We start from the raw sequence: 18,392 nt of genomic DNA, 5'->3' as shown, positions 1-18,392 counted from the left end.
GGACCCTGATCCCTGCCCTCCCATCCCCTCCTCTCACTGCATTGAGGAGTGCGTTGGTTCCTGCCCTTGTGCCTTGGTTCTAGCTGTGCCGTAAGTCAGGCACTCTCCTTTCTCCTCCCACCAAGCAAAGTGTTACTCCTCTAGCCCTGTAGAAGCCATACATCCTCTAGGAATGGGTCACCATCATCCCAGCTCCCAGAGATGGCACCTGTCTCCAGGGGTCTAGGCCCAGCCAGTGTGGCACTGAGAGTTACATGTGGCCATGCAGAGTTCTCATCACTTATGCCTTTCCTTTCATGTCCTTTCAAAAATCTTGAGCCAGCATATGGGGAAGGGTCCTAGGACTTGATATTGGAAGATGTAGACTAGGCACACTCCTCTGCCCTCTGAGTTTCTTCCATTTACTCGTGAAATCTAAGAAAAGAGATGCTGAGACTGGCTGAGCACCTACTGAGCACCCAGGGCCACAATGCACACTTGCCACACTAATTCAGCCCATCTCACAGCTGCCCTTCAGGCAGGCTCCATTGCTACATCCCGTAGCTACAGACAGAGGCTGCAGGTAGCACCACCAAGGTCCACAGTAAGTGGCAGAGCTGTAATTCAGGCCCAGAAAGTCCATACTTTACCCACACATGTGAAGGCTCCCTCAGCCCACACCCCACCCCAGGGTCAGCAGGAGGACCAGCTGAGGTAAGATCTGGGGAGGTATACCAAACTGATCTTGAGGGCAGAGGCAGAAGCGTGGCTCTCGAGGGCCGGCTGGAGATGTCACAATACCAAGTCTGATTCAAAGAGTCAGAAAAGCCAATGTCCATTCCAGCTTTGCTACTTAGGCAAGTCTCATTACTTTCCAGGGCTGCAGTTTCCATCTCTTTTAAATGGAGATAGTAAAATCTGCCTCTCAGCATCGTTGGATGTGTTGCATGCATCGGTGTCCAGTGAATGTTTGCAACTTGGCGGCGGCAGCGGCTTCCCTGTGGCAGCATCCAGTTGGGCTCGAACATCAGCCATTCGGCTAAGTCTCCTCTTGCTTTGTACTTCCCCCCTTCTCCCTTCCCTTCTTTCTTACCCTGGCTATCATCCTGGTCTTTGGGCCTGGCCCTGAAATCTTGTCCAGGAGCTTTGCAGGACCTCTCTGAACAGGGAGGGAGGGAGGGAGTGAGAGAAGAGGAAAGACCCTATTAAGGAGCACCTTTCCAGGGCCTGCCCCTCCAGCAGACCAGTGCCCACATCAAGGGGAAGCGCAGGGGTCCTCTACTACAGCAGAATCAGGCCTGTGAGTCTGCGCCCTGCTGCTGTCCACTGCTACCAACATGTGCACATGCATGCACATGCACACACAAACATGAGGAGGTGGGGAGGCAGTTGACTGTTTTTCTTACCCAGATTCCCTGGCTGTGCCTCATGTCCACACAAGGAAAGGGCAGGACATCTGGGCTCCTCTCCACAGTCCTGCAGATGGCAGAGTGGACAGGGTGGAGAGGCTGAGGAACTATGACTCAAGTCTGCCTGGTGGGATGCTGGGCCCGGGGTCACTCTGGGAAGGGCAGGCTGTGTTAGTCAGGCTTACCTTGATGGGCCTTCGCAGTTGCCTAAGAAAAAACTTGGCTTAAACTGGTTTAAACGTCAAACAAACAAACAAAATGTATTATTTCAGATACTGAAAAGGCCAAGGGTACTAGCATCTGGTGAAGCTGGATCCATCCATACCCAGGGATTCAGTTCAAGAAACTGGTTCTACATCTCTCAGCTTTAGTGTTCTGTGTATCATCCTCAGCCTTGCCGCTCCCCGACCCACCCGGCCCCGCCCCAAGGGCCCCCAGCAGCTCCACACTTACATCCTTCTTGCTTAGTAATCCCTGTGGGCAGAGAGCACTTCCTTCTCAAAGGGTCCGACCAAAGCTGCTGTCTTAGATACACACGCACATCTCTGAACCAGTCATGGTGCCTGGCGGTAAGGGATGCCCTGATCAACTGGTCTCGGGTCATATGCCATCCCACCCGCCTTCCTCAGCAGAAGAACAGGCATGGTCCAGTACAGATCCAGCCCAATGCAAACCCAGCCCAAAGTGCTGTATGAGCTCTACTCCAGTCCCCCAGGCATAACCTTCATGCACATGTATCCTCACACTCCATCCTTTTTTTTGCATATGTGGATGCTCATAAACTCTTATTCATCTTTCAGAGCCCAGCCCAAATTTCCCCTTCTTTGAGAAGCCTTTCCTCACACTTACAGGCACTTAGGGAATTTGTTCCTATGCTGGAGCCTTATCAAACTTCCCGCTGCTTACTTGATATGCAGGTCTGCTTTTTCCACTTGGGCTCTGAGCTCCCCACAGTTCTCTGGGCATAGAGCAAATGCTTGGGACAATTTTGTTGGGAGAATGAACAAATATATGAAGAAACATCTGGTAGAGTCAGGCTCAGATGAGCTCAGAGCTGGACTGAGGGGAGAAGGCAATGCCTAAGGGTGGTGCCCAAGCTACACGGCTTGCAAAAAGGCTGACTCTGCAGTCCTGTTGACCATGGCCTGCAAGTGTGAGAGTGTGTGTACATACTCATCTGCCACATAGCAGACTACAACCATCTTTCAAAATGAGCTCCCACAGCTGGCCCTTTCTCCCACCCTCAAGGTCACCTCCTTGAGTCTCTGCTTAGTTACAAGAAATGCAAGGCATGGACAGGCCACAACTGAGACCAGGGTCAGGCCCCCATGGTAAGTGGTGTGGAAATAGATGAAGAAAGGGAGATTGTAGCTGGTGGTTGGCCTGAAGCAGTAGCTCTTGATTTCCCTTGCAGATGTCTTTCCTGGTGAGGTCCCATGGTGTGGTCCTCAGTTCACCAGGACTGGCAGTACCCAGCCTGCCTGGCGACTCTTAGGCCCTAGGATGGGACCAACTTTCCAAGAAGACGGTGTGTTCCCTGAAGGACCTGCTTTGTAGGTTGGCAGTTTTGTTGTGATTTCAGTGCTGCTGTGAAGCCCCCAGTCCCCCAAATGCACTAATAATGCTTTGAACTCTGCCATTTGAAATTTGTTTCTTTGGTCTGTCCAAGTGACAGCTCTTGGAACATTTGTGCCCCTGGATCCTTATCAGTCATTCACAACACAGTGTGAGGGAGAGGTTCCAGCTCCCTCCTGAGGACTGGGTTGGATTGTGTGTGGTGAGGGGGTGGTGTGGAATGAAGACAAAAGGGAGATGAAACAGGGCAGGGAGAATGCCTCCCATCCTCAGGGGCTGCCCCTCTCCGATCATGCTCTTCCTAAGCCCCTCTCACAAAGAACCGAGGGGATGGGCTCAGGCGCAGGCTCAGACCCAGACCCACCTAGGTTGGCTACCTGCTATCTGAGTGACTTTAGGCAATGGACCTAGCCTTTCTGGCTGTGTTCCCATCTGTAAAATGGGCATAAATCACTTATTTTGTGAAATTTTTATTTAGATTAAAAAAGAAAATACACACACATGGTCTGTGATGCCAGCACTCGGGCTGTCTGTCTTGAAGAGGTGCCGTGTAAGGGCACAACTAAGGACTACTGAGCTGAGGGACATCCTGGGAGGTTTCCTGGAGGAGGTGTCTGGACAGGCATCCTTGGCTGTGATGACTGATGGGCCTGTGGTCGTGGCTACTGAATACCCTGGTCAGTAGATGCTCCACACCCCAAGCTGACTTGTTGCTGAGACGGGAAGGGAGTCCATGCTTGGTCTTCTTGTGCCACCCTGGTGAGGTGCCAGAGAGGTCCAGTATCCTGGCCATGGCCACCCAGCTGAATGGGAAGGATCAGGGTTACAAGGAACCCAGTGCTCTGCAAGATGCAGGCAGTGCCCAGGGGCAGGCTCCTGTCCCTCCATTTCCAAGCCTTGTTCCCTTGAATACTTTCCAGAATCCAGCCCTGCTGTGCATGTGCAGAGAGGAGCATTCCATTCTGCCTCTGCTGGGAGGCTCTGCTGGGAGGCTCTGCCAGTCCAGATCCAACCCCTCAGAACCAGCACCAGCAGTCTCCATGGCCTTGGAAAAAGCAAGGGGTTGTCCTGTGCACCTTTCATTAGCTGTGTGAGCTGACCTGTGTCACCCTGACCCCTATCTAATCTGTCTTGGGGTATGGAGGTGGCCTCTCTCAGCTTCCTGCCCCATCACACCAAGGGAATAGGAAGTCCTCAGTGCATTCTCTGGCGGGGTGAGGTTGCCCCTGGGATGCAGGCAGCACCATCCTGGGAGTGATGTCATCTTGGGTCGAATCCTGGCTTGCATCTCTCTGGCCACTCACCACCTGGAGGGGTGACTTCCCTCTCTGGACCCTGCCTCCTCCTGGTTGGTGCTGGAGTTTGTACACATCCTTCTGATGGCCATGCAGCTCTGCTGCCTTCATTCAGTTCCCCTGTATGGAGCTTCTGGACAGCCCCCTACTGAGCCCAGGCCTGAGACCCAAGAAAGTGCCCTGGAAGAAGGGAGCTCCTTGTTTCCTTCTCAATGGCATACAGTGGGAAAGGGGGTTAGAAATCATTCGCCTCCAAAGGGTGGCAACTGAGGTGTGGAGACAGAAGTCCCAGTTGCTCTGTGTGGGGACTCAGGCCCCACCTGTCTCCTCTGAGCCCAACTTCTAAGTCTGGACTGGGCTCCAGCCCTGCCAGGGTGGTGTGCACACTATGGTGTTCACACTGCTGAGGTGACACCTCAACCCAGCCTCCTACTTGGGAGATGCTCACCTGTCCAGTGGAATGGAGCTCAACTTAGACAGTCACCAGACTGCCATGTAGCTTAAAGTTGTTGTTTCTTTAAATCACTGTGTAATCAATGGCTTGTCTCATGGGGTCTCCACTGTAGTCAGTGGGCTCCACAGGGCAACCCCAGTGCCAGGAAGATGTGGGCAGGCTCCCTAGGACCACCTGCTTCAGTCACCACAGGCTGCTCTGACACAACCCCAACCGGAGCCCTGTGGGCCCTAGGAACCTGCCTTGAGTGACTGGGAGGGACCAAACGGCCCTTCCCTGTTCTGCAGGCCAGCCACACACCCTGCCTCTCACTGAATTATACTCAGCCTTCCAGAACCTGCACCTTTCAACCTCGGGTCTGTCCTGAGTCATACAGCAGTTTCCTCCCTGCCCCACATGTGATGTATTCCCTGAATCTTTTCTTCACAAAACACCTGTCCTGTTGTGGGAACATCAGTGTCCATCTTGCCATGGTCAGTGCCAAAGCCAGTAGAAACTACCCTTGGGCGAGAGAGTGAGTTAACGTGGTTCCATTTTTTCCCCTCAGACACATGGCAGCCCCCGTCTATAATAGACCCATCTCTTAAGCCCCTCACACAATGCAGTTGCCTCATGGGTGGACTGACCTCTAAAAATGGCCTGTGAATAAGCATAGCTTGAAGCTATGACTTATGATTTATCCCTAATGCTCCCTTCTACCAAGCTCAGTGCTTGGCACACATGTGTAGCTGTCATTGGTTACGAAAATGCTTCTGAAGCATGCTGGTTCCCTGCCAGTGTCTGGCATGCAGAGATTCCTTGGACATGTTCTGCTCCCAGGCAGCACTGGGAGATGGACTGACCCACCAGGACCAGAATGGTACACCCTGGGGACAGCAGGGAGAGAGCTGGTGCCGAGGAAAGGGGCTTCAGGAAGGACATCGCTGAGGGGCAATCCCTGACCTGGGTGTATAGGGAGGACAAATAATTAGCCTGACAATGTATAGGGTGCAGGAAGGCATTTGAAGCAAGAAGTGCAGCAATGTGGAATTGGCCTGGCTGGTTCATTGGATCTGTACATCTATTTTAATTGCATCTGCAAAAGCTAGAAAATAGTATGGCAGAATGATGACACCCAGGCCAGGGGAGCAGCCTCCAAGTAAGGAGTTTGTTAACCTAGATGTTAAGACATCTGGGTGTCACCTGTTTGGGTCCTGGTTTTCACTGTGTTATAAGCACAGTTTTCATGCACTGTTGAACATAATCAATAATCTCTGCTTTGCTCCAGCCAAATACATATTATTCCCTCTCTGAAGTAACCAGTTCTAACCGTGCCAAATTTCTGCATCCAACATCAACTCCACATGAAGACTTTGAGGGCCCCTGGGGCACTTCTAAGCTTTTCCTTAAGTGTGGTAGTAATGCTGTAAGAGCAGGTGGACAGCTGCATCACCATTGTAGGGCCTTTCATTCTCTTGGCAAAGCTATGAAATAGATGCTATCATTATCCTCATTTCACAGATGAGGAAACTGAAAGAGAGGTTAAATTAATTGCTCAGTTTGACTGAGCTGTTAAAAGACTGAGATTCTAATCCAGGTTTGTCTGATTCTAACACATATTCTTTCCTTTGCACTTTGCCAAGTCACAGAGAGACCCTCTTTTCTGAAAACATTTGAAAATTAAATTTTGTTCCCAGTGACTTAGTTGTGATTTTTCCTCAATGGGCACGTTTTGGAGTAGATGACCTTGAGACACCCCTGTAGCCAGCATGCTAGCAGCTGCGTAAAGGCCCCAGGGGAGTGGGTCTTGTGTAAAGGCCCATGTTCATGTGGAGCAGAGCTGACACCTTCTTGAGGGCCAACCAGGGGGCACAGGTGGGTTGTGGCCACACCAGCCTGGACCAGAGGGACCAAGGCAGGCTCATGCCTGACCATTGGCAGACATCTAAGGAGGGAGGCTTTGTTAGCATTAGAAGGAATTTCATGTAAGAGAAGCTAAATAACTTTTTCCAAACTTTTAATTGTGGCTAGCCATTTCAAAATTCTTCTTGAATCTTGATCTTCTTCATAGCTGCTCCGTGCTGAGCGCCTCACACCAGTGATGTCCAGCTACAGTTCTCCCCCTTCAGGGCATCTTCTGATCCCCTGTGTTCTCATTTCTATTGGGAATATGAGCTCTTTGCATATTTTCATGTTCTATTTTCCATACATTTGTAGAATGCATGCCTGCATTCCTTTATCAGATTGACTTGTTGTCTCCATGTGTTCAGCCCTGAGCAGGCACTGGGGAAGCAGTGGTGACAAGTTGCACAGGTGTGCAACCTGCTAAGCCTGTGGTCCAGCAAATGCAGCCATGCGTGGACAGAATCTCATCACCAGCACAAGACTGGTTGGTGTGTGGGCAGCCTTACCGGGACCTTTCCACCTGCATTCACTGGCTGGTGTATGAGAGTTCAGACTCTGTACAAAGAAAGGGTGACTGAGGGATGTTGACATACAAAACAAGAAGGGCAGCTTGCCTGTTTGGTTTTGCTGCTTGGTGGGGCTCCCTGCATGTCCTCCTCAGTAGGCCATGCCTTCTTAGAAAGCTCCCCTTTTTCTCTGCAGGCCTCCTGCCCTGAGTGGCAGCCCTGTCATCTCTGACATCTCATTGATCCGGCTTTCCCCACACCCTGCCGGCCCTGGGGAGTCCCCTTTCAGCGCCCCCCACCCGTACATGAGCCCCCACATGGAGCATTACCTCCGTGCTGTGCACAGCAGCCCCACGCTCCCCACTATCTCTGCCAGGGGTCTCAGCCCTGCTGACGGTGAGTACTAACCGTGGTGTCAGGTGGGTACTAGACTTATTGGGGTGAATGCTTCCTAAATCATTGTGTTGCATCACTATGTCATCATATACCTAAAATTAATAAAATATTGTATGTCAACTTTAGTTGAAAATAAAAGGAAAAGTTCAAAAAATAAGAAACCAGCCCTGGCTGATATGGCTCAGAGGGTTGAGCACCGGCCTGCAAACCAAAAGGTCGCTGGTTCAATTCCCCGTCAGGGCGCAGGCCTCCGTTGTGGAATCAGTCCCTGGTTCGGTGCCTGCGAGAGGCAACCAATTGACATTTCTCTCTCACTTTGATGTTTCTCTCCCTCTCTTTCCTTCTCTCTAAAAATAAATAAATAAATAATTTTTTCCTAGAAACTGATACTCTGATATATTTTAAAAATAAAATCAAGTGCTTAAAAAAAAGGAACCAGGTGAATCTTCTCAAAATCTGCCCACTGAAACTTTCCTCTAGGCCGAGTCAGTGCCAGGTTAGTGGGCCCTTGCTACGTGCACTTCTGAGCCTATGGGTAGAGGCTCCAGAAACACAGATCCCATGGATCCTTCCTTACTACCACCTGCATCCTCACCAAGAGGAGTGTGTCCTTTTCCAGCTCCTGGATGTGTCCATGAGGTGAAGTCGAGCTCTAGATCTGAGAAGCCTCTGACTGGAGTTTTACAATAAAAAAGGTTTCAGTCTCCAAATATCCAGAAAGGCTCCCTAAAGCACTGGGCTCATCTCCCTGGCCATGAGGTTTGCATTGTGCCTGGTGGTCATCAAAGAGAAAACAGACAAGGCAAATGGTTGCAACCACGGGGCCTGAAAATGGCCGGACAGAATGTGGCACCATTCTTAAATGCCCCCTTGGGGTTAGAACCCAGCCCTGAACTCTGTGTGGGTCCCCTGAGTGGCCTTGACCTAGCTGAGGTGTCCTTAAAGGTTGTTCTGCCTCCACATCAGGTCACCTTGCCCTGGAAAGCGTGCTAGGGCTTCCCCATGCCTCTCCTGTCGACCCAGCTGGTGACAGGCTGGCCTGGAGCTGGAGGATGCAGGCCAGGGTCCAAATGCTGCCCTAGCCTTGACGTTCACACAGGGTGTATGGGCTGAACAGTGCCCCAAGAGCATAAGTCCATGTCTTAATCTCCAAACTTGACAGCACTGCCTGGTTTGGAAAAAGGGCCTTGGAAGACATGATTACATTAGGAATTTTGAATTGAGATCATCCTGGATTTTCCACTTGGGGCCTTAAATCCAATGACAAGCATCCTTGTAAGATACACAGATGGGAAGACAACTCAAAGATGGGACTGATGTGGCCACAAGTCAAGGAAGCAGGCAACCTCCAGAAGCTGGAAGCAGCAAGGAACAGATTCTCCCCTAAAGCATCCAGAGGGAGGAGTGCAGCCCTGCAGATGCCTGATTGTGCACTTCTAGCCTCCAGATCTGTGAGGAAATAAAGTTCTGTTTTATGAACAGCAGTCAGCACCAAGGCTGTACTAACTTGTTACAGCAACCATAGGAAACTGATACACATTAGTTTTACTAGAGAGAAGGCAGAACCCTGCAGTCCCCTGGGCCTGGGCCCGGGCCAGAGCGGGCCCTGTGGGATGTCAGTAGGAAGGACAAGGAACAGAGTACTCTCCCAGAGATCTTATGAATCAATGACACTGTACTCTCAGCCGTATAGCCTATGAAGAGCTAAGTGGTGAGACAGGGCTGTCCTTGAAGGAGACTTTGAGTTGACTGAGCACTGATTTTATGCCAGGTTTTGATATAAAAATTGATGTGGCTCCTACCACACCCACTTATCGAGGCCCCAGACCCATGAAACAACAGGGATGGGTTCAGCACCAGAAAGGATGTGGTTAATTTGCATGACCCTGCCCCTTCAGATACCTGAGGCCTCACTGTCCCTGGCCCAAGCTCCCAAGTGACTGGAGATAGCATTCCAGGCTCAGAGAGCAGTGATGTCCGCAGTGCCAACCCCAGTGCCTCCTTGCGCGAGGCCTGGAAAGTTCACCAGCAATCTGAGGCAGCGCTGCCAGACTGTGCGTGCCCTGAGGATGAATGGGCACTCCAGGGAGGGCTTCAGGGAGGAGGGTGTTTCTGTCATGGACAGGGAAGGCAGAGGCCTTGGAACATCAGCCTGGCTAGAGACCAGGGCTCTCTCTGGAGGACACAGCAGGAGACAAGAAGAGGAGGAAGAAAATGGCCTTTTCTACAGCATGGCTTACTCTCTCTGCCCGGTGCACGTGTGATCTCCTTTGGTATTTACAGGACAGATAGCAGTGAAGCTGTGGAATACAGTGGTTAGGAACTTGAGCTCTGGCATCCGGCTACCTGCTGTGTGGCCTTGGGCAAGATCTCCAGCTCTCGAAGTGCCGTAGTGCCGAGTGCCTATCTGCCAAGGGGCGGAAGTGGCCCCTCAGCACTTGGTGTTGTGGCGATAGGGAAATTAGAGAATGACTGATTCCCTCAGTGCGGTGCCTGCACAGACCCAGCCAGTGCTCTGCACACATTGACTGCTACTATCATTTGTAACAGTAATTTAAGTCATGGGTACACGACTTAAGTTCATGTTACAAATGGAAGACTGAACCAGCTCAGAGAGGTGGCGCCTTCCCAATTTTGCCTGGTAAGAGCTAACACTCATGATGGGTATGCATGGTCTCCAAGTCCCCGGTCCTTTCCTTGACACCACACCTCTTGAGGGCCAGACCCCTGAAGATCTGGAGTCCATCCCACCTCTGCTGAGGCCCAGGCAAGAGTGGAGGCAGCCAGCTAAGGGGCAGAGAGCTGGCCGACTGTGGCAGGCGGGAAGCAGTTCTCAGCCAGGCTGGGCCAGCTCTCTGCTGTGATCTCACCTTGCATTTCAGTGAGACTGACGCGGCCCAGCTGCCTGGCTGCTGTGTTCACATCTTTTTCCTCTAAAGCCTCTGTTGGACCATGGACCCTGTTGGCTTGGAGCTGTGGGCTTCTGTGGGGCTTGGAGGAGGAGGAGAGAATGGGGATTGTGGCTTTGACGAAATGGAGGAATGCAGAGGAGAGGCCACAGTCTGGCCTCCCTCCTCCCCATCAGCAGAAACACATCCATCCCACTCAGTAGCTCAGTGGGGACATGGGCCAGAGGGCAGGGGGACACAGGGCTCAGGGGCAGAGGAGGGACTAGAGGGCACAAGGGGAACTCCCTAGGCCAGGTGTGTTTCTTTTTCTTCTTTTTTTGGGGGGGGGCCAGATTCTAATGGCTTCTTTCTTTCTCCCTCCTTTCTGCCCACAGTGGCCCATGAACACCTGAAGGAGAGGGGACTGTTTGGCCTCCCCCCAGCAGGCACCAACCCCTCAGACTATTACCACCAGATGACCCTCATGGCAGGCCACCCCACACCATATGGGGACCTGCTGATGCAGACGGGAGGGGCCACTGGCACACCCCATCTGCATGACTACCTCAATCCAGTGGACGGTGAGTGCTGGGCCAGGTGGTAGCAGGGAGCGGGACTGGGGATGGGGCTGGCAGTACCCCCTGTAGCCGAGAAGGGTGCTTTCTGCTCCTCTGGGGTGAGGAGCCCTAAGGAGGGGTCTAGGATTTACCCCAACCCCTGCTAGGACTGCCGTCCACGGGGCCAAGTCTGAACCACACACACAGATACAGCGAGCCAGTGTGGGCCAGGAAGTGTTTGAGGAATTGCAGGCACTGCAGGGAACAGAACACTCGCCTCTGCCTTCATGCAACTTCTAGCGTACTGAGGGAGACAGACAATGCTGGGCAGAGCAGGGAGCACTGGGGTGGAGTGGGGGTGCAATCTTAAATGAGGACATCGAAAAGTCTTCACTGGGAAGATGATACTTGAACAAAGAATTGAAAGGGGTAAGCTGTGTGGAGAAGACTAGTCCAGTCAGGCAAGCAGGCAGTGGTGTGCCTGAAAGCTCAAGAAACATCCAGGCCAGTGGCCCTGGCAGCCATGAGTCGGCGCAGGAGTGGGGTGCCAGAGTTCTGGGACGGGTCCTGCAGGCCAGTCTTGGTGAGAGTGGCTTTCCCAGGGAGTGGTGTGGGGCCTTGGAGGCAGTTGGACAGAGGAGTAGTGAGATCTGCCTTATTTTTTTAAAGGAATCTCACCCTGACTGCTGATTTGAGAATAGATTTAGGAGCAATGTGGAAGCAGGGGTCTGGTTAGTAGAAGTGGTCATGTTTTAGACAGATGTTGAAGATAGAGTCCAATTTGTTGCCAGATCGAATGTGCTGTTAGGGAGAAAGAAAGGCATCAAAGACAGGCCCAGGGGCTTGGACCTAGGTACTGGAGGGCAGAGGCATGAGAAACCGAGCCAGGGGCTGCAGGCTTGGCAGATTGGGCAGGTGGCAGATCAGGTGTTCAAAGATAAAGGTCTTGGTGCCCGTTAGGTACCAGGTTCTTCCCTCCCACCGAGTGCCAGTCTCACAGCTGCTCTCGCAGGAGCACCTTCAGCCCCCGACTGTGAGGAACCCTAGGGTCACCATGGAGCCACTGTGGGGTCAGTGTTACTCTCCCTGCTGGACAGAGAGCCCAGCCCAGAGGTACTTGGGGTCCAAGCCAGGCAGTAGAGCTGGAAACCACAGCAAGAGCTTTGCAGGTGGTGCCTGCAGATTTATTCTCATCAAGCACCGCCTGGGATGGCACATTCAGTCCCTGGTGGCAGGGAACAGACAGAAGCCTGCAGGGAGACCCACCCCACAGGGAAGTCCTAGTACCTGCTGGGCTACAGGCAGTCATGTGGGGCCAGGCAGAACTGTAAGACTCAGGGTGGGCCCCCTGTACCCCTCAGGTCCCTCCTGTCCCCCTGTACTGTGCCCTGAACTTCCTTCCACAGCAGCTGGGGCAAAGCAGAACTCCTCACTTCCCAAGGCCTGGCTGAGACCGTACCTCCTCTAAGAAGTCTCTTCAGATGGCCTCTCGGCTCTACCTCCACTGGCCCCTCTTTCTGTGTCTCTGCTCTGTTCAGCACACACGTGCCAGAGCCACCACATGTGGTTCCTGAGCTCCTCAGCTTTCTTGTTCCCCCACAAGAGTGTTGCTGGGGAAGAGCACTGCAGTCCTCCCAGTGAAGCTCTCATGGGTTTTATCCCATGTCACTCTGGACATGCCCTGAGGGACATGGCTGGAATTTTCTCCCTGGGTCTGTCTCTCCCCCTCCCCATTTCCTCCCCAGGGTGGTGTTTAGCCCAGCGTTAGGCACACAGTGTAGAGTGTGAAATCTGGCCTGCTGGCCCCCTGAGCACACACACATCCACATGTTCCCCTTCTTTCCTAATGGCCCTGTGGGTGCTCCCACGGGGAGCAAGAGGGGTATCAGCAGGTGGTGAGGTTGTGTACATGTGATTTGTCAAAGCTAGAAACTAGGCAACCACAATACAGTACAGAATGGTTGATACTGTGTTCTAACAGCCATGTCCTAATGTCAGATGACTCCAAATGGGTTCCAGCTTCCAGGACCTCAGGATGGATGGCATTAGGCCAGCTGGACAATGGGCAGACACAGAGAAACCATGGCTGAGGAGTCTGGTCATGCAGGTGTCCCCAGAGGGCAGGAGAGCCCGACTCAGCAAGCAGAAGCACCTGCTGTGTGAGAATGAGAATTGCTCCTGTTCTGTGCCTTTATGTACATCCTCGCATGTGACTCCTCTCAGCCACTTGCGAAGGCTGGAGTTACTCTCACTGCTTTAAGATGAGCAAACTGGGCTTCCCAAAATCAACTGACTTGCCCAGGTTGCGAGTCATGGTTCCAAGCCCAGCTCTTTTGTCGCTAGCATCATTGGTTCTTTCCTGGCACACTGCCTCCAGGCAGCACAACACAACATATCTGACCAGCCCAGTGAGCCACAGCCTCAGGCAGGGCTTGCTAGATCTGGTGTGTTCCAGCACAGCCCAAGCCAGGATGGTTCTAGAGGTGGCCATGAGCAGAGAAGTGAGCTGTGGGAAGATCTAGACCAGTACTGCCCTATGATGTGTCCTTGCTGTGATAGCTAGGCCCCAAGGTGGTGGTGGGACTGAGTGGTTTCATGGCAGTGATACCTTGCCCTGCGTGCTGTAGGAACTAAGCACACTGAATGAGATCCCATGTGTGAACTTGGCTCAGTGCCTGGCATATAGTAGGTGCTCAATTAATGCTAGTTTCAGTCTCTTTCCACCAGTGTCCTTTTATATCTTCCAAATCTATCTCTCCCTGCAGGATTTTGTCTCAATTGTTGGCATCACTGCCCACCCTGTTCTTATGCCCTATGCCATAGTCCTCCAGGACACCTTCTCCTCGGCACTGCCCCATCCACCCCGCTCATGCCCTCCCCCAGGGCAGCCAAGTCTGCCTCATCAACCCTTCCTCCCGGCCATCCAGTTATTCACTACCCTCCCAGCACTGCTTCTCCACTCGGCTCATTGCCTGCCTCTCATTGATCACTTATCCCCTTGGCCATTCTGCAGCCAGCCCCTGGGGCTCCCGTCACCCTCAGGGTAAAATACAAACTATACAGCATGGTTCCAGAGGTCTTCCCCTCTCCCTCATCTTCCCCCATTTGCACATGGCACTCCTGCTAGTTCCTGCACCTGCGGGCTGCCCCTGCTCCTGCCTGCAGTGCCCTTCTTTGTATGCTGGCCTGGCTCAATCCTGCACCAGATCCTAGGACTCAGGTCAGTTGGCATATCTCCTGAGACACTATCCCAGTCCTGCCTCAGCCCAGCTGCTCCTCTCTCCTGGGGCTCCTGCGACTCTCCCAATGTCAACCTTTCGGACTCGAGCTACTCAGACTGTGCTGGCTGGCACTTCTTTAACTGTATTCTAGGTCTGGAAGCATGGCTGCCAAGGAGAGGCCTCTGTGTGGGGGAGGGGGGTGAGCACATGAGTGGCAGTCACAAAAGAACCTGGGGTAGAAAGATGCAAACTCATTAGGGAAGAAACTATGCTAGGGCAAGCAGCTGTCCACTTGCAGGGATCCTGGAAGGGGGCTGGGAACAGGGCAGCTCTGTGTTCTGGGGTGCTCAGCATGTGGCCGCGTGTGGGGGCTGAACATCTGAGAACCAGGAAGTGAGGAGGTGAGTTCACCGGCTGGCATGAGAGCGTCCTTCTCGTGTCAGCTGCTGCTGATTAACTCATCACACCCACCACAATCCTTTCTGCACCTCTGTCTTGAGAACACCATAGGCTTCAGGGTGCAGTGGGAGGCATCGCCAGGACGGCATTGGCCTGAGTGGCACATCAGCTTCTCAGGCTGAGTGAGCCTTGGGGTGGTGGGGGTTGGGGGAAGGTGGTTCTGACCCTGATGGATTCCAGTTACTGATGGTTTTTTTTCCTTTATTTCCAGTGAGTTATAATCCAAGGAAATCAGAGTAGTTGAGTGTTCTCCTATATTTGTCATTACGTAGTACAGTATTTTTCCAACTAGCTGAAATTAGATCCAGAACCTTTGCTTCTGCTTTTTAAAATGATTTGGGTATATCTGTCCAGCTTCAATATAGATGTGCTGCTCATGTGCAGCCCTGAGACACTTGGTGCTCCCAGGCCCGTTCTGGGGTGTCCCGGCCCTGCCCCTGCCGGGATCTGTGGGAGCTGGGAAAGCCCTCCCACTACACTGTTCTCTGCTGGTCCCAGCTGCACAGATCCAGGAAGAGAAGCTTCTATTAGGAAGCTTTAGTCCACTCAGTGATGGTGTGAGTGGATCTTTCCATCAAATTTCTTTTTGTTCAGACTCTGGCAGAGAAAATTATGCAGGCCTGCAGCCTGGACAACACAGCTCAGGAGACCGACTGCCTAAGAAGGACCCTGAGACTCTCTGAGGACATGTGTGTTCATGTTAGGAGCTGTCCATAAACATGACCATGACATGTAAGCTCTGTGCAGGTGCAAGAGGCCTCCAGAGCTTGTGGAAAGTCAGGAAGACTGTGCCTTCCCTCTCTGTCTGTCTGTGTGTTTGTGTGTATCTCTAGTTCATTCTGAGGGTATTTATTGAACATCTACCATGTGCTCATCTAGATGCCAGGGACACAGCAGCGTGCTGCCTGCCAAGTACTGCCCAGGTGCTGGTCTGCATGAGCTTCTTGGCAGGGCAAAGGGTGCTGTCCTAGGGCCACCTCCACCCCTGCCTCCTCTCTCAGTACCTTCCCCTTCACATTCCAAGAGGAGGCAGCACTGTGGAACAAAGAACTTCCCAGAGGCTCCGAGTGTCAGGCCGGAGTGTGGAGATGAGCCTGCCAGGCTGAGGCGGCCTGGCGAGAGGGGTATAGGAAGGCTACTTGTTGGGTCAGTATCCAGCAGAGCAGTGCCCCAAGTCCTCTTGCTGGCAAAGCACCAGCCCAGTGTTTACCTTAGGCAACTTCCATCTACACAGTTTTTTGTTTAATATTATATTTTTAATAGACTTGCTTTTGGGGGTTAAATAAATGAATCTCAAAATGGAGCTTTGTAGTTTTTCTGAAATGGGAACCTGATAATACCGGGAGAAGACGTCCCTGTCCCTATCTCCACCAAGACTAAAATAACCTCCCTTGGGTCGTGTGCACATCCTGGGCTGGGGGAGCACCATGGTGGTGGAGGGAAGGCGGGAAGGTGGAGAAAGAAGCCTGTGATGGGGCTCCTATTGACTTGAAAAACCAGCCCTGCTGCCCTCCCAGGGCCTCCTCATCCTCCCTCTGCTGGGAGCTGCTTGGCCGCCTGGTCATCTGTGAAGGCCCACTGCCTCTTGTTCTTAAAGAAACTGATTTGTAGCAGGAAGTGTGAGGGGTGATGCTACATTGGAAGGTAACGGATAACCAGTCAGGGAATCCAAGGTTATCCTTCTGCCTAGTGGTTCTCTGGAGAGTAAGGAATTCACTGGTTGTCACCAGAGCTCTAAAATGGAATTTTCTCAGGTTATGCTGCTGAATATTGGTGATTTAACAGCAGCATGGCAGCAGCCGCACCCCCTCCCACTCCCACCGCATTGAGAAGATTGAAATGTTTCCAATTGAAATGTTGTCTGTTTACAGGCCGTGTTTCCTCTGAGCTGTATATTTTATTGTCATATTGACACTAATTTGACTTGGATGTCACCTTCGTTCTGACGCCTGTTCTTTATGCTGCCTGTGGGTCCAGGGGGGTTTCAGAAACCAATTACATTGATCACACCACAGAGAGGCAGGAAGAGCTGAGGGAGGGAAAGCGGAGGCCCCAGTCAGGCAGGAAGTCCATGCCCAGCTGCCAACAGGAGGAGAGACTGAGGCAGAGGAGACCTGGCTGCAAGTTCCGGAGGGGCAGGGCTGCTGAGTATATGCACAGACTAATGGTGCATGCAGGTCATCTGGTAAACCTGCACAGACAGTCCTATGAGACAAGCTTTATGAAGTCACTTTACAGATAAGGAAGCTGAGTCTGGAACCCTAAGTATCTTTATCCACATCACAGAAGTAGGAACGGTTCTGGTCAGCCTCAACCCCAAACCTCTGGGCTCCAAAGCCTTGGCTCTTTCTATAACAGGGGGATCAAGGGACCAGACCGTGGATGGCCGAGTGTGGGGCAGGTTAAGGTCATCAGACTGAATGTCCTTAGAACTTCACCTCAGTGAGAAAATAACTGGGTGAGGGGTTAGGCAATGCAAGAGTGCTTCCTGATCACTGAGGATTCAGGATCCATGCACCTTGCCACAAGGTTGTGTCTCCCTCTCCCCAGGGAGGGTGTGTGCCAGCCCCATGCTGAGGACAGTTAACATCTGGCACAAAAATGGCTCCTGGGAGTTCCTTGAGAGCCAGGTTCCCTGCACCCCTCTGGCTGCCCTCAACCCAGGTACTTGGGTCCACAGTGGTCCATCCAGAGCTGTGCATGGTATGCTGGTCAGCTGTGCATGGTATGGCTCATAGCCACCCAGAGGTGGGTGCTATTGGCCCATCTTACAGGTATGGAACCAGTTCAAACAGTTTCAGGGACTTGCTCAAAGTCACCCAGTTCAGTGTTGTTGGGTAGGATCAGAACCTGGGTTGGCTGGGTCCAGGGCCTGTTCTCACATCTCCGGCCCTTCTTGGCTATCCCAAGGAAAGCAGCTCCCCGAGCACTCCAGGATTACCTAGGGTAATCCAGCACAGGTGGCACCTAAGGAACGGTGCTAGTGTGGCAGCCACGATTTCTCGCTTCTCACCTGGAAGGTGAGCTCAGGTAGCACAGGACTGAGAGTGCTCCTTGCTTGCAGTCCCCAGTGTCCAGCCCAGTGCCTGGCATACGGTTAGCATTGCACAAGGGTCTGGTGGGTGAATGAACAAACACATGAATGAGCAAAAGAAAGAATTGTGGGTAAAACGGGGTCTAGATGTGGGTGGTAACAGAAATGGGTAGGGTTGGACATCTGCCCAGGTAAGGGCGGCTAGTGGCTAGCCACCTGCAGGCTGTCGGGCATCAGAACAGGCTCATCCACAGATGAATGGATGCAACAGCTCCACCAATCCTGGTCATAAATCACAGGAGAAGCCACAGGAAATGAGTGCCAGGCTTTTCTTTCTATTTAGTAATTTATCAAGGGATGAGGCACATTAATAAACATATTTCCCATGGGGGGGTGGAAATAACAGAGATGAATATCAGTGTCAGATTTGGCCTGCTTCCTCTTGTTAAGGGCAAAAAAAGGGTGGGAATCCAAATTTTAGCAAAATCTTTTTGTAAAATGTATCACAAAGATGCATGTATTTCTGACTGTCCATGATGTTAGATCTCCCCCCTCCCCCGCCCCCATGCAGCTCATAAGTAAGTAACAGGAGTCTTTTGGCAGATTCACTTTTGCATCTTACTTTGAATTTCCTTAAAGTGAGAATTGACAAGGTGTGAACTCAGTAAATAAGAACAAAGAGGTTTAGATGATGCCTGAATGGGCAGATGAGTGTTTAGGGACATATGTGCTGCT

The 18,392-nt window shown here is 52.2% G+C and overlaps 1 protein-coding gene across 1 annotated transcript in view; it reads left to right on the top strand.

Moving 5' to 3' along the window:
- Positions 1-18,392, top strand: part of GLI2 (GLI family zinc finger 2) — a 245,874-nt gene that overhangs the window by 201,314 nt on the left and 26,168 nt on the right. Inside the window, exons 4-5 of the mRNA XM_045825838.1 lie at positions 7,299-7,498; positions 10,782-10,967. Coding sequence (XP_045681794.1) covers positions 7,299-7,498; positions 10,782-10,967 — 386 coding nt within the window. The remainder of the gene's footprint in view (positions 1-7,298; positions 7,499-10,781; positions 10,968-18,392) is intronic.

This window comes from Phyllostomus hastatus, unplaced genomic scaffold (assembly GCF_019186645.2).
Source record: "Phyllostomus hastatus isolate PE091 unplaced genomic scaffold, TTU_PhHast_1.1 phas_scaffold_60, whole genome shotgun sequence".
Classification (NCBI taxonomy): domain Eukaryota; kingdom Metazoa; phylum Chordata; class Mammalia; order Chiroptera; family Phyllostomidae; genus Phyllostomus; species Phyllostomus hastatus.
This window is presented reverse-complemented; position numbering and strand designations above follow the sequence as displayed.